We start from the raw sequence: 14225 nt of genomic DNA, 5'->3' as shown, positions 1-14225 counted from the left end.
ACAGGGTATTATTCATGATTGCAGCCATGTCCTGCAAGGTAATCGCTATGGGCGTCCCTGATGTAATTGGCGCCATATTAGCGTGCGTCCCCTGAGTGGGAGGCGAAGGGTCTGACACGTGGGGAGAGTTAGTCGGCATAACTTCCCCCTCGACAGAACCCTCTGGTGATAATTCTTTTATAGATAAAGACTGATCTTTACTGTTTAAGGTGAAATCAATACATTTAGTACACATTCTCCTATGGGGCTCCATCATGGCTTTCAAACATAATGAACAAGTAGGTTCCTCTGTGTCAGACATGTTTAAACAGACTAGCAATGAGACTAGCAAGCTTGGAAAACACTTTAAAACAAGTTTACAAGCAATATAAAAAACGTTACTGCGCCTTTAAGAAACACACATTTTCCCAAATTTTGAAATAACAGTGAAAAAAATGCAGTTACACTAACGAAATTTTTACAGTGTATGTAATAAGTTAGCAGAGCATTGCACCCACTTGCAAATGGATGATTAACCCCTTAATACCAAAAACGGAATAACAAATGACAAAAACGTTTTTTTAAACAGTCACAACTGCCACAGCTCTACTGTGGCTTTTTACCTCCCTCAATACGACTTTTGAAGCCTTTTGAGCCCTTCAGAGAAGTCCTGGATCATGCAGGAAGAAGCTGGATGTCTGTGTCTGTAATTTTTGCTGTGCAAAAAACACCAAAATAGGCCCCTCCCACTCATATTACAACAGTGGGAAGCCTCAGGGAACTGTTTCTAGGCAAAATTCAAGCCAGCCATGTGGAAAAAACTAGGCCCCAATAAGTTTTATCACCAAACATATGTAAAAAACGATTAAACATGCCAGCAAACATTTTAAAATACACTTTTATAAGAGTATGTATCTCTATTAATAAGCCTGATACCAGTCGCTATCACTGCATTTAAGGCTTTACTTACATTACTTCGGTATCAGCAGCATTTTCTAGCAAATTCCATCCCTAGAAAAATATTTTAACTGCACATACCTTATTACAGGAAAACCTGCACGCTATTCCCCCTCTGAAGTTACCTCACTCCTCAGAATATGTGAGAACAGCAAAGGATCATAGTTACTTCTGCTAAGATCATAGAAAACGCAGGCAGATTCTTCTTCTAAATACTGCCTGAGATAAACAGTACACTCCGGTACCATTTAAAAATAACAAACTTTTGATTGAAGAAATAAACTAAGTATAAAACACCACAGTCCTCTTACGACCTCCATCTTAGTTGAGAGTTGCAAGAGAATGACTGGATATGGCAGTGAGGGGAGGAGCTATATAGCAGCTCTGCTATGGGTGATCCTCTTGCAACTTCCTGTTGGGAAGGAGAATATCCCACAAGTAATGGATGATCCGTGGACTGGATACACTTAACAAGAGAAATATGAATATTTCACATTCCAATGTTCTTCACATAGCAGAATATGTTCAATTTATTCTTAAATACATATTTCTACATACAGTATATCTGATGGTATTTTGGTACAATATATATATCTATACCTATAAATATAGATGATTATGTATAGGTATAGATATAGATATATATATATATACATATATATATATATATATATATGTATATATATGAATATCTATTTAAAATTACATAGAACATATTCTGCTATGTGCATAGCATTGGTATTTACAGTAAATACACAGTATAACACTTTATTAAATATGAATATTGCATAAATATGTTTTCATCTACTTAACTGTAAAATGGCTCTAGTGTATATATATATATGTATATGTGTGTGTGTATTTATGTGTTTATAGGTGTATATATGTCTCCTAATACATATATACATACATAAATGCATCTGTACACACATGTAAACACACACACACACACATAAATATATATATATATATATATATATATATACATATACATATTTAGACATATATATGTATATCTATGTTAAAACCCTTTGCCTGCCTTTTTCCGGTCCCCTTTCGGTCGGCAGTCTCTGTCAGTCTGAGGATCAATTTCGGTCCGTCATTGAGTTCCAGGAGCCCCGGATAGGCCAAGCAGGCTTTGCCAGTGCCGCCAGTGTTTTAGAGCATCTCTGTGAAACATTATTTAAGCATTGATGACAACTTTAGTGACATAGCTATATAGTTCTACTAAGGTTTATTACTTACAGTAAAGTTTATTATACTTAGTTATTTTTTGACATTAGGCAGTTAGATGGGCATTAGAGGGGAGTGTTGTTTACACATTACGTCAGTGTAGGCGGTATTAGGGACTTAGCTGGGCGTTCCAGGGGTGTGTAGGTTAGGCATGATGTAGGTGTAGGCGGTCAGGTGGAGTTAGCTGGGCGGTGTAGGGGGAGTGTAGATTAGCCGTGAAGTAGGTGTAGGCAGTCGGAGGGAAATAGCGAGGCAGAGCAGGGGGAGTGTAGCTTAGGCATGATGTAAAATTATGCGTTTAGGGGGAGTTAGCACGGCCTGCTAGTGGGAGTAGCCTCCACTTTGCTTTGGACACATCGACACAAGATCGATATGTTTAAAGCAGCAAAGTGCAAGTTGCTAGGAGGGTAGCGGCCATGTTTGTCCCGCCAGCTATTAGCTGCTGAGACAAACATCACCTGAGCTAGTTAATGTAGGTGTATTAAAACTTAGGTATCCACGGCAATATTTAAAGTGTGCCTACACAGAAACTAATTTTAGTTTCAGTGAGCGCACTGTTTGCACAGTGTAAGCACACTTCAAATAGGGCCCTCCCCTCTGGAGTAAAATGCAGACGAGCTGTGATGTTGTCGATGTGGGAGGTGATGTCACACTCCCATTGACTTCTATGGGAGCGACATCGTGGCTCGCCGGCATTGCTCGGACACGCCCCTTTTTTAATATTCCGATGGATCGTCAGGCTATGATGCCGACAAGGCAAACGTTACAGTTTCCCGATAGTTAGTCGATGTTTTAAACATCGGGGCCTAAGAGAGCACATTATGATCTCCAGACATCCCAATACTCAAAAGTCTCACCAATATGATATTTGATGGCCGAAAATGTTCCAAACTATCCCTCAGATAGTGCATACTACAAGAGCCTTAACCTGTGTCAACACCATCTTCACAATAGTAGTTTGCCTCAACAAAATAGCACTTCTTTTTGATAATTTATCCACTGCTGTTTGAAAGGATTTGTTTTTAGTGAAAGAGATTTATTATTTTACATAACATTACTTAGAATATTATCTGTGTCAAGAGTGCTTAATTCACATCTACATTGTGGAGGGAATTCTGCCTGTATTTCTGTCTCCAAGCAGCCGACAACTTGTATGTCCCTGAAAGAGTTAATTGGATGAAGTAGACGTTAGCACTCCCCTTTTATTTTTGAAGATATTTCTGATAAGTTGCAAACAAAACCAAGGTAAATGTACACAGTATTATTGATTTTAATTGCATCACATATTAAAGCAAGACTTACCTAAGAGGTTTGTCTTGACATGGCAGGTGACCTTACATGCTTTGGGCAAAATACGGTATTAGAACCCTTTTTTATATATGTTTGGAGACAGCCTACAGGTATTTGAATTCTACCCCTGTGGCCATCCATCACAATTGTGACTGTGTACAGACTTTACTTTTTGTCATTATTACCCAGCAGACACTCAATTCTATCAAGTCATTGAAAAGGCTGACAGTGTACATATTTATACATAAGTTGCAAACACAACCAGCATATGTATATACAATTTAACTGGTTTTAAATACATCATTTACCTAGGTTTTTTGCCCAAACATGAACAGGTGAGCTTTGGCCAAAATGTGGTACTACATTTTTACATACAAGTGTCTGGATAGTGAGCCATTTAAATGGCTCTTGGATCAGGGCATAAACATACGGTAACTATTAGAATTAGAGGAATTATTCCAGTCTCATGTCAGCTCATAAGTGCTTAAAAGTGTAATCGCTGAGTGTTAGACTTAATGCCATTTCGCAAACGTTTTAGGCACTGCAGCTACTATAACAAGTAATTGGGAAAACATTAAGGGGGAAATAATTTTACAGTACGCCCCTTTAAGCTCCGGCTCTATATTATGCACACCTGAAGTGCACAATACAGCTATCATAAAGTCGGCAACATCACTGATCTATAAATGAGTCCACTTCTCTTACCACAGACAACACTGATCTATAAATGAGTCCACTTCTCTTACCACAGAGCTAGAGATGTAAAAGTTCTGGAAATTTTGAAGCCATGGGGGGGAAACAGTTTTTTTCCCTGTTTGTTTGTTGTTGTTTTTTTAGAAAACAAATGGGAATTTTGGAAAAATTGAAAACAAAATGCTAATATTTCCTTACACAGATTCTATCACACGCTCATATTCTGACGCTGAAAGAGGCTTGTTCAATCAATGTCTGCTGGGCAAATGCTATGATGGTCTTAATAATTGAAAAGCTTCCTGCCAGTTATTGACAATGATGATCCAGAAGAATGTATTGCTCTTGCAAGAGCTTGATCAACTTTATCCTGATTATCAGGTGTCGTCATATCTATAAATGAAGGTGTTGTGTATTTTTTGGAGCAGATGCTGCTGATGGAGAGGCCCTTTGTGATGATGCAGCTTTTACAGAAGGAACAGAAAGAGTGTTTCTGTAATGAGCACATTGGAAGGAAAAGCTACTTACACTTTCATTACTGTGGCTCTCCTCATTTGATTGCATTAAGTATTTATTAATGTCTTTAGGACACCTCTGGCATGCGAGTATGTGTTTTGACATCCTGGTAGCAATTGGGAAAGCACATTTCTTTTGTATTTGCAAACTGCATGGTTTTTTTCTCAGAAGAAATCAGACAAAATGCTGGATGTTGGTCTCATTACTGAGAGGATGAAAAAACACAATTTAGTGACCAAATTGCAGGTACAAACTATGCTGTGATGGGGGAAGGTTGCATGAAAGCAGAACATTATTAGGATTTAAGTCATGATTTAGATAAAGGTTATAAAGATAAACTAATGCAGTTAAACTAATGTTCAATTTTATTTTTGTTTAAAAAAACTGCACACAGCAGTTATAAGGGGTTAAAGCGGTCTATGGGGACTGTGTTTAAACTGTAAATATAAATGAATATGTTTATATACATATATATTTATGTGTTAATGTGTATATACATATATAAAAAGACATATAAATATATATACATATATATATATATATATATATACATACATATATATATTTTTAATTTGCTGCCCGGCGCTCCGCGACTTACTCACATTTGCGTGTGCTGGTATTACTGAGTGGAGTGCAAATATTGCTTCTGCAAAAGTACAATTTTGCGCTCCAGTTGTAATCTAGGCCATTATCATTGGAAAAGAACATATTCCATACTCCATAGTTTTCAATTTTCTAGCAAAAAAACCCTGGAAATATTAAAAAAAACAACAATGTTTCTGGTTTTTTTGGGGGGCCTTCACATCTCTAAACAGGGCAGCTCCAAATATGAAGATGTGAAGCTTCACCAACCAACATCAGTAGGGGTTAAAAAAAGAGAACGGGTTTTTAGAGAGCTGCAGGTAAAACAATAGCATTATGTGTAGTAATTATGCTATTAAAGTTATGCCCAATAGTTTAATGTCCCTTTAATTTATATATAAAAAAATCATTTTAAATATAGGGCTCAACAAGGACTGTAGCTTGCAGTTTAGGGTTTACACTAGCTTTGAGCTGAGGTAAATAAAGGCTGGATAAAGTGAAATTACCAACAGCAATTACTTACACCAGGGTTTTTTGAAACAGGTTTTAGTGTAGTGCATCCCACAGAAAGTAATGAGCGCCGCTATTAACAGTGCTCTGCAGGAATCCCGGTAGTGGTATTAATTACTTCACCATTCATTTAATGGTGCACAACACAAATTATAATGGCACAGCAGTCTTATTTTGCCGCTCATGCACTATTAACAGCCGCCTGTTTATTGTAATCTTAGCCAGTGTTTTTAAGGGAACCCTAAAATGAAAGACAATATTTTCTGCATCATGTAAATGTACAGATATTTATCATACAAACTAGCAATTCTATACCACTGTGAAGATTTCTCTTTACATATGTGCCCATTTCCTGTCATCTCCCCACACCATTTGTGCAACCAATTATAGGTCATTATGTCATTTCTTGCTTGCCTGTCCCTTAACAAGCCGCCCCTGCATTAAAAACCAGCACTACAAATATTTTTTTGAAATCCCACTCACAGAATACTTGACAATGTCAAGAACATCAAAGCTTCAAACTCATGCTAAAAACATGACATCTCCCTATGGGCTGAGTTTTAGTTATTGTTCAGCTGCTTTGTTATTTATTCTGCTAACCTCTTCCAATAATAAAAAAAAAAAAATATTGGATAGCAGCACAAACCCATAGTTCACTTGCTTTTGTGATTATAACAGAGATAAATATGCCCTTAGGTTTTTTGGAGGCAGATGTAATAGCACAGAATCGGAACAGCTGTCACTCAGTCATATGAAGTGCCATTGTGCTTATATAGCTTGAGGAAAACACAAAATAACTATTGCACATTTCACCAATCATTTCCATATTTTATTTCAAGTTCTATTTACTATTTTTTCTTTGTTTCATTTATTTTCTTGCTGTGAGATTATAGTTTTTAAAAATCAGCTCATGCTGGAAAGACACTGAAAAACAACCAATAATAATGTGAAAATCTTGATAAAAATGAATCCACATTTCATAGATACTAATTAAACAAGATAAGGTGTTTTGGGCAAAAAGTATACATATTAGCAGTAAAATATTAGTTTATATGTTTGTACGTATGTATTTATTTGTGTATATATGTATTTACAGACATATATACACATATCATCACATAAAGACATGTATAAACGTGCATTGGAGCCCATTGCAGTTAAGTAGATGAAAAAATTAAAAATCATATTTATTTAATAAAGTGTTATACTGTGTATTTACTGTAAATATTTCGCATTCCAATGTTCTGCACATAGTGGAATATATTCCAAGTATTTATAAATAGATATTCCTATATCTATCTATCTATCTATCTATCTATCTATCTACTGTATATATATATATATATATATATATATATATATATATATATACTGTATATATAAATAGATATATACATCAAATATATGTAGAAATATGTATTTATGAATAAATAGAATCTTCTGCTATGCGAAGAAAATTGGAATGTAAAACATTAATATTTTCATGTCTGGCTAGCGCACTTGAGAATATGCGATCAGGTTTGTACACCAGTAGGGTGTTAGAAGTCAATGGCAAAAAAAAGGTGAAAAACCTATGGGGGGAATACGTTAACGAGAGCGCGATATCCTAACTTCAGCTTTCTGAGTATATCGGATTAGCGCACAAGCTAACCGACACGCGCAAAAAGCTTACTTTTAGAGGAGTTAGCATGCAAGTGGGAGTGCAAAATATCACTCCACTTGTAATCTGGCCCTTAATAAGAAATGAGCAGGATTAGTACGTCTTTTAATGCCATTGCTAACTATATTGAGCTTTATCTACCACTAGAACACTGTATACATTCACCAAACATAAAACAAGACATTTATTGTTTCCTGAATTTTATCAGTTTGAGATTTTGTCCTCTGCACCTAACTCAGTTTTATGTTCAGATAAATCTCTTGACATAGGAGATATCTAATGACTGATCTGCTGATAGACTTGTAGCAAAATCTTACTTCAACAATTATTATAACTTGTTCCAAATGATTTTTAAGTCCAAACACCTAATAAAGCTGAGACTGAATAAACAGACCTCTTGTATGCTTTATTGCAGAACAAAACGTATCTTCAAAAAACACTGATAACTGTTATTTTGAAACCGATTAACACTTGGTGACACTTGGGGGCATATTTATCAAAGCGTCAATCTCAGTGCATTCGCCGGTGTCAATATCGCTGACGTAGATCTGAGCACGATACCCTTATTTATAAAAAAAAAACGTCAAAAACACGCGCGTCAAGTACGGTGAGATGAGCATCGCACTGTTGTTAACTGTCATCAATGTTGCGGTTATTCAGGTTTTTCCCAACTTTACTTATTTTATTACTGTCTATGAACAAGCACATTTCCCTAAAGCTAATATTTTATGTCCAAGAAATAGCTACATTTATACCTCAACAAACAATACCTCATAGAAAGTTATTTTTATATTTATTTGTTATACCAAAAAATCTGTTATATGATACTTTCACATAAATTAATGTGTATTTGTATTTCTAGAAGTCATGATGTGCTTTAATCTCATGTTTTTTTTTATAAATGATTATTAATGCTAGAATTGGTACATTTATCTTTGCACATACTTATACCACTATATGTATATAGTTTACATTTATTATTATTCTGAGCAGGAATAATTGTGAATACAACATGTAATCAGAGTATCATAAGTATTTATTTGCAATCAATGGATATTTTAAGAGCTAGGCCAGTTTTCTCTCTGTACCTGTGTAACCCCTCCTGATTGCAATCTAGTTTTGAAAACCACCCCTTCACAGGTGTTATAAAATGGGCTGGCATATAAAATGACATTTTTTACTGAAAAAGAAATTCAAGAGAAGGAAGAAATACACTGAAAATAGCATGACAGTAAAGAGGTGATTTTAATTTCTGCTGTATCTGAATCATGACAGTTTAATGTTAGGTGGGCTATCCCTTTGAGCTATCAGTTTAAGATTATATTGAATCAAACATCAATTCAAATTTTAAAATCATTGTCTAAAATATTATACTGTGTGTCCTAATGTCAGCATCAATGTTTATCTTTAATTCTAATTTCACATATACACACTTTCAAAGTATAATACACAATGTAACAAATGGCACTTACAAGTTCTGATGAGTGATCAATGACACAAGTATCGAGCAATTTAATTTGTTAATGATAGTTTAAAATGTATATTTGAATCAGATTGTCTGATGTCATAAATCATGTGCTTATGCATATTCAAATCAAAAATGATTAAAAAATTCACTAGTGTGTGGGTTATTTAGGAATTTACTTCATAATTGGTGCGGAAAGTGTTGCGTCAAAATTGGTGTGAAGTGGAGAGTGGGACTTGTATTACATGGCTTAAACATGGTGCACATAGATTTTTCACAAAAAATAAAAAGGAAGTTAGCTATATTATGTTGTGTATTTATTTCATTTTTATCTCTATATCTACTAGTGCGACAAGTTTGGGGCAAAACTCTTTTTAACTAATTTGTAGAAATAATATTGTCCCCTTGCTTTGTAATGAGAGACAAAATTGTAGCATAATCCATAATCCATTATTGCTCCAAATGTGGAGCAATAATATTGTGTGATTTAGAAAGGGTATACAATTTTAATAGAGTTTCTAATTTACTTTTAATATGTAATATATTTCATTCTCTTGCAGCATCGAACATAAGCTTTTTGTGTTTTCAGACTCCCATTGAGTTCTATGGCATCCGCGACCTCAAGGGTGGCGAATTGTAAACTAGGTACGCTGCGTCGGAATACACACGAGCGTACCTGTTAAATGTTTGATAAATTGGGAAAAGGGTCAAATAGAGTCGAATCTGAATTAGAAACATCTGTAATGACGCAAGCATCGATCTGAGTCAGATTGAGATCGCGGGATTGAATGTTACGTCACAAATTTCAACATTTGCTGATCTTAACGCTTTGATAACTACGGCGGATAAATCTTGCGACAAATACGATGCAGAATTCAAGAGTATTTTCAGTTGACGCATTGATAAATAGGCCCTCTAGTGGGAAATTTTCTTTCCTAGCTCTTCCACTGACGCAAATTGCAAGCCTTTAGATTATCCCCAGTGAAAAAATGATTAATACAAAAAGTCTGACAATGGTCGCAGCAGCTCATATTTTACTATAACGAAAAAGATAACAGACACCTCTAGTACAAGACTAAAAACAAGAGAGAGTGAGAAGTGCTCAACTCTATAGGGCAGAAAGTTGTGAGATAGAAGTCGTTTCATTGATTTCAATAGAGGGATACTGAACTGAAACTAGGGTTCCCCTCAATGTGTTTCCATTTACTTGTTATACCAGCTGCAAAGCATAAAATCTATAGAGAATTGCACCCTTTGATTATTTTTGTATTTGAAAGTGTTTTTTGTTTTTTTAATACCACAACCCAATTGGCTGATCTTGAAGGGAGAGCAGACAGTATTGTTTTATCACTCTATATAGAGACTTCATTATATTATCTCTGTCGATAGATCTATAAACATAAATATTTTTATATATATATATATATATGCAGTAAGCCAGCACTCACTGTTCAAATAATAATAAGTTGTAGAAGAAGACTGAAGAGAGCACTCACCGTAAAAAGTGGTTTATTTATTCTCAAGTAAACGTTTTCGGGGAGTAACCCCGTCATCAGACAAGTGAGAAAAACAGCAATGCACACACACACACACACACACACATACGCACACACACAAAAAGCTCAATACTTAGAGGGAATTATTGAAAATGAAAATTGTAGTACCTACTGTATATTCCCCACCCCCAACTGGATGTTTGATTTGTTCTAATATCATGTTTACATAGTTTTCTGTACACTTTACTGCAGTACTGACATTTTCAGCATAAGCAGTGATTTCAAAAGACAAAAACAACTTATTTCAAATGACAAAATAAAGGAAAAGAAGTTACATGTAAACCATTTAATACACTCTAGCCGGTAAAATGGATCATTGTGAACACATTAAAGGGGATACAATGTTACAGTACATTGCCCATTTAATTTGTTTTCTGTTTTAAAACCAGGGATAGTGATATTAAAGTTATGTTACAAAAGGTGTTAAAGGATCAAGAAAACATGTTTGAAACCTGGATGAAAATATTGACCTACCAAAAGACAAATGTTTCCAGAAAAGAGATTCCAACAGTAGAGGCTCCCACAACCACAATACGGGCATTGATAGTTACTTTTGGTTCCAACGTAAGCTTTCTATTGAAGTGGTTCATGGCATAATTTGGCTGTAAATAGAAAAACAAACAATGGTATTGGTAAATAATTATAAAGCATGACTATAAAATACCTTCATGTTAGATGCATAAATTCACTTTCAAGTGGTTATAATAGGTATTTTGTATGCAAACTGCTATTTAGAGTGTCAGGGTAGTAGATATATAAATATCCTGATGGTAATATGAAGGCACAATTGAGATCAAATCTTTGGTTTGGTAAACACACTATTAAAAAAAATCTCTTAATCTTTAATTATGATGTTTTATACTTACACAAAATGTTGTCTCTTATGACCTTACGTCTACATAATATATTTTGTGCCAGATTACAAGTGGCTAACAAAATATACTTGCGAATATCTGCATTCAAAGTACAATTTTAGCGCGGCTCGGTTACAGCAAGTATTGCAGGATGAACGTTAAAAGTCAGTGTGCAAGCAAAACCAGGTGCATGCTAACTTCAGGACTTTGGATATCGCGACCACATTAACTTATGGTACCCATAGACTTTAATAGAGCGCGCTGAAGTGAGTTATGAATATTTTACATTCCAGTGTTCTTCTATTTTTAAATATATATTTGTATATACTGTACATTTGATGATTTAAAAAATAAAATAATATATATATATATATATATATACTGTATATATACCTATATATCTATATGTATATATATATATAAATATATATATATATATATATATATATACATATACACACACATATACATACATACAGTTGTAATCAAAATGATTTAACCCTCATTGCAAATCAGGTTTATTGTACAGACTTTCAGCTGTTTGCAATGAACAAAATCAAACAAGCAATTTAAATAGCTCAACACAATGAATGCTTCAAGTGGTTTCCCCCAAATTCAACTTTTAATAAATTCTGCAGCCTTAAAATAATTCAACCCCCTGAATAGAATCCCTCACAACAGCACAAATATGCAAAACAGGTGTTGTCTCAAGCACATCTGGTGCAACTAATCAAGGGCTTCATCAGGTGTGCTTGAGCTAGAACAAATGAAATACCTGCACTGGCTAGGGCTTTGCTGAGTGTAACATTTGACTGCATGTTAGAAATATGGCTAAATCAAAAGACTGGTCCAAAAAGTTAAGAGAAGAGATCATCGTCCTTCACAAATAAGGAACAGGATACAAAAATATAGCAAATGTACTGAATGTCCCTAGAGACACCTTAGGAAGAATAGTTCTTAAGTTTAAAGTTAAAGGAACAGTGGTTAAACTACCTAGACGGGGCAGAAAAAACATAATTTATGCTTACCTGATAAATGTATTTCTCTTGTAGTGTATCCAGTCCACGGATCATCCATTACTTATGGGATATTCTCCTTCACAACAGGAAGTTGCAAGAGGACCACCCTCAGAAGAGCTGCTATATAGCTCCTCCCCTCACTGCCATATCCAGTCATTCGACCGAAACAAGCCGAGAAAGGAAAAACTATAGAGTGCAGTGGTGACTGTAGTTTAATTAAAATTTAGACCTGCCTTAAAAAGACAGGGCGGGCCGTGGACTGGATACACTACAAGAGAAATAAATTTATCAGGTAAGCATAAATTATGTTTTCTCTTGTTAAGTGTATCCAGTCCATGGATCATCCATTACTTATGGGATACCAATACCAAAGCTAAAGTACACGGATGATGGGAGGGACAAGGCAGGAACTTAAACGGAAGGAACCACTGCCTGTAGAACCTTTCTCCCAAAAACAGCCTCCGAAGAAACAAAAGTATCAAATTTTTAAAATTTTGAAAAGGTATGAAGCGAAGACCAAGTCGCAGCCTTGCAAATCTGTTCAACAGAAGCCTCATTTTTAAAGACCCAGGTGGAAGCCACAGCTCTAGTAGAATGAGCTGTAATTCTTTCAGGGGGCTGCTGTCCAGCAGTCTCATAGGCCAAACGGATTATACTCCGAAGCCAAAAAGAAAGAGAGGTTGCCGAGGCCTTTTGACCTCTCCTCTGTCCAGAGTAAACAACAAACAGGCTAGATGTTTGACGAAAATCTTTAGTAGCTTGTAAGAAAAACTTCAAGGCACGCACTACATCTAGATTATGTAAAAGACGTTCCTCCTTCGAAGAAGGATTAGGACACAATGATGGAACAACAATCTCTTGACTGATATTCTTGTTAGAAACCACCTTGGGTAAAAACCCAGGTTTTGTACGTAGAACTACTTTATCTGAATGAAAGACCAGATAAGGAGAATCACAATGTAAGGCAGATAACTCAGAGACTCTTCGAGCCGAGGAAATAGCCATCAGAAACAGAACTTTCCATGATAGAAGTTTGATATCAATAGAATGAAGGGGTTCAAACGGAACCCCCTGAAGAACTTTAAGAACCAAGTTTAAGCTCCATGGAAGAGCAACAGGTTTAAACACAGGCTTAATTCTAACCAAAGCCTGACAAAATGCCTGAACGTCTGGAACTTCTGCCAGACGCTTGTGTAAAAGAATAGACAGAGCAGAAATCTGTCCCTTTAAAGAACTAGCTGATAATCCTTTGTCCAAACCCTCTTGGAGGAAGGACAATATCCTAGGAATCCTAACCCTACTCCATGAGTAATTCTTGGATTCACACCAATGAAGATATTTACGCCATATCTTGTGGTAGATTTTCCTGGTGACAGGCTTTCGTGCCTGTATTAAGGTATCAATGACTGACTCGGAGAAGCCACAATTTGATAGGATCAAGCGTTCAATCTCCATGCAGTCAGTCTCAGAGAATTAGATTCGGATGATTGAAAGGACCTTGTATTAGAAGGTCTTGTCTCAGAGGCAGAGTCCATGGTGGAAAGGATGACATGTCCACTAGGTCTGCATACCAGGTCCTGCGTGGCCACGCAGGCGCTATCAGAATCACTGATGCTCTCTCCTGTTTGATTTTGGCAATCAGTCAAGGGAGCAGAGGAAACGGTGGAAACACATAAGCCAGGTTGAAGAACCAAGGAGCTGCTAGAGCATCTATCAGCGTCGCTTCTGGGTCCCTGGACCTGGATCCGTAACAAGGAAGCCTGGCGTTCTGGCGAGACGCCATGAGATCCAGTTCTGGTTTGCCCCAACGATGTACCAATTGAGCAAACACCTCCGGAGGGAGCTCCCACTCCCCCGAATGAAAAGTCTGACGACTTAGAAAATCCGCCTCCCAGTTCTCTACGACCGGGATGT

General features: G+C 36.1%; 1 protein-coding gene across 1 annotated transcript in view; it reads right to left on the bottom strand.

The window, feature by feature from the left end:
- CFAP61 (cilia and flagella associated protein 61) overlaps positions 1-14225 on the bottom strand; it is an 854500-nt gene that overhangs the window by 406931 nt on the left and 433344 nt on the right. The window contains exon 17 of the mRNA XM_053712009.1: positions 10913-11040. Within this exon, the coding sequence (XP_053567984.1) occupies positions 10913-11040 (128 nt within the window). The remainder of the gene's footprint in view (positions 1-10912; positions 11041-14225) is intronic.

The sequence above is a fragment of the Bombina bombina genome, chromosome 4 (genome assembly GCF_027579735.1).
Source record: "Bombina bombina isolate aBomBom1 chromosome 4, aBomBom1.pri, whole genome shotgun sequence".
In the NCBI taxonomy this organism is placed as follows: domain Eukaryota; kingdom Metazoa; phylum Chordata; class Amphibia; order Anura; family Bombinatoridae; genus Bombina; species Bombina bombina.
The sequence above is the reverse complement of the archived record's forward strand: the minus strand, read 5'-3'. Positions and strand labels throughout refer to the sequence as shown.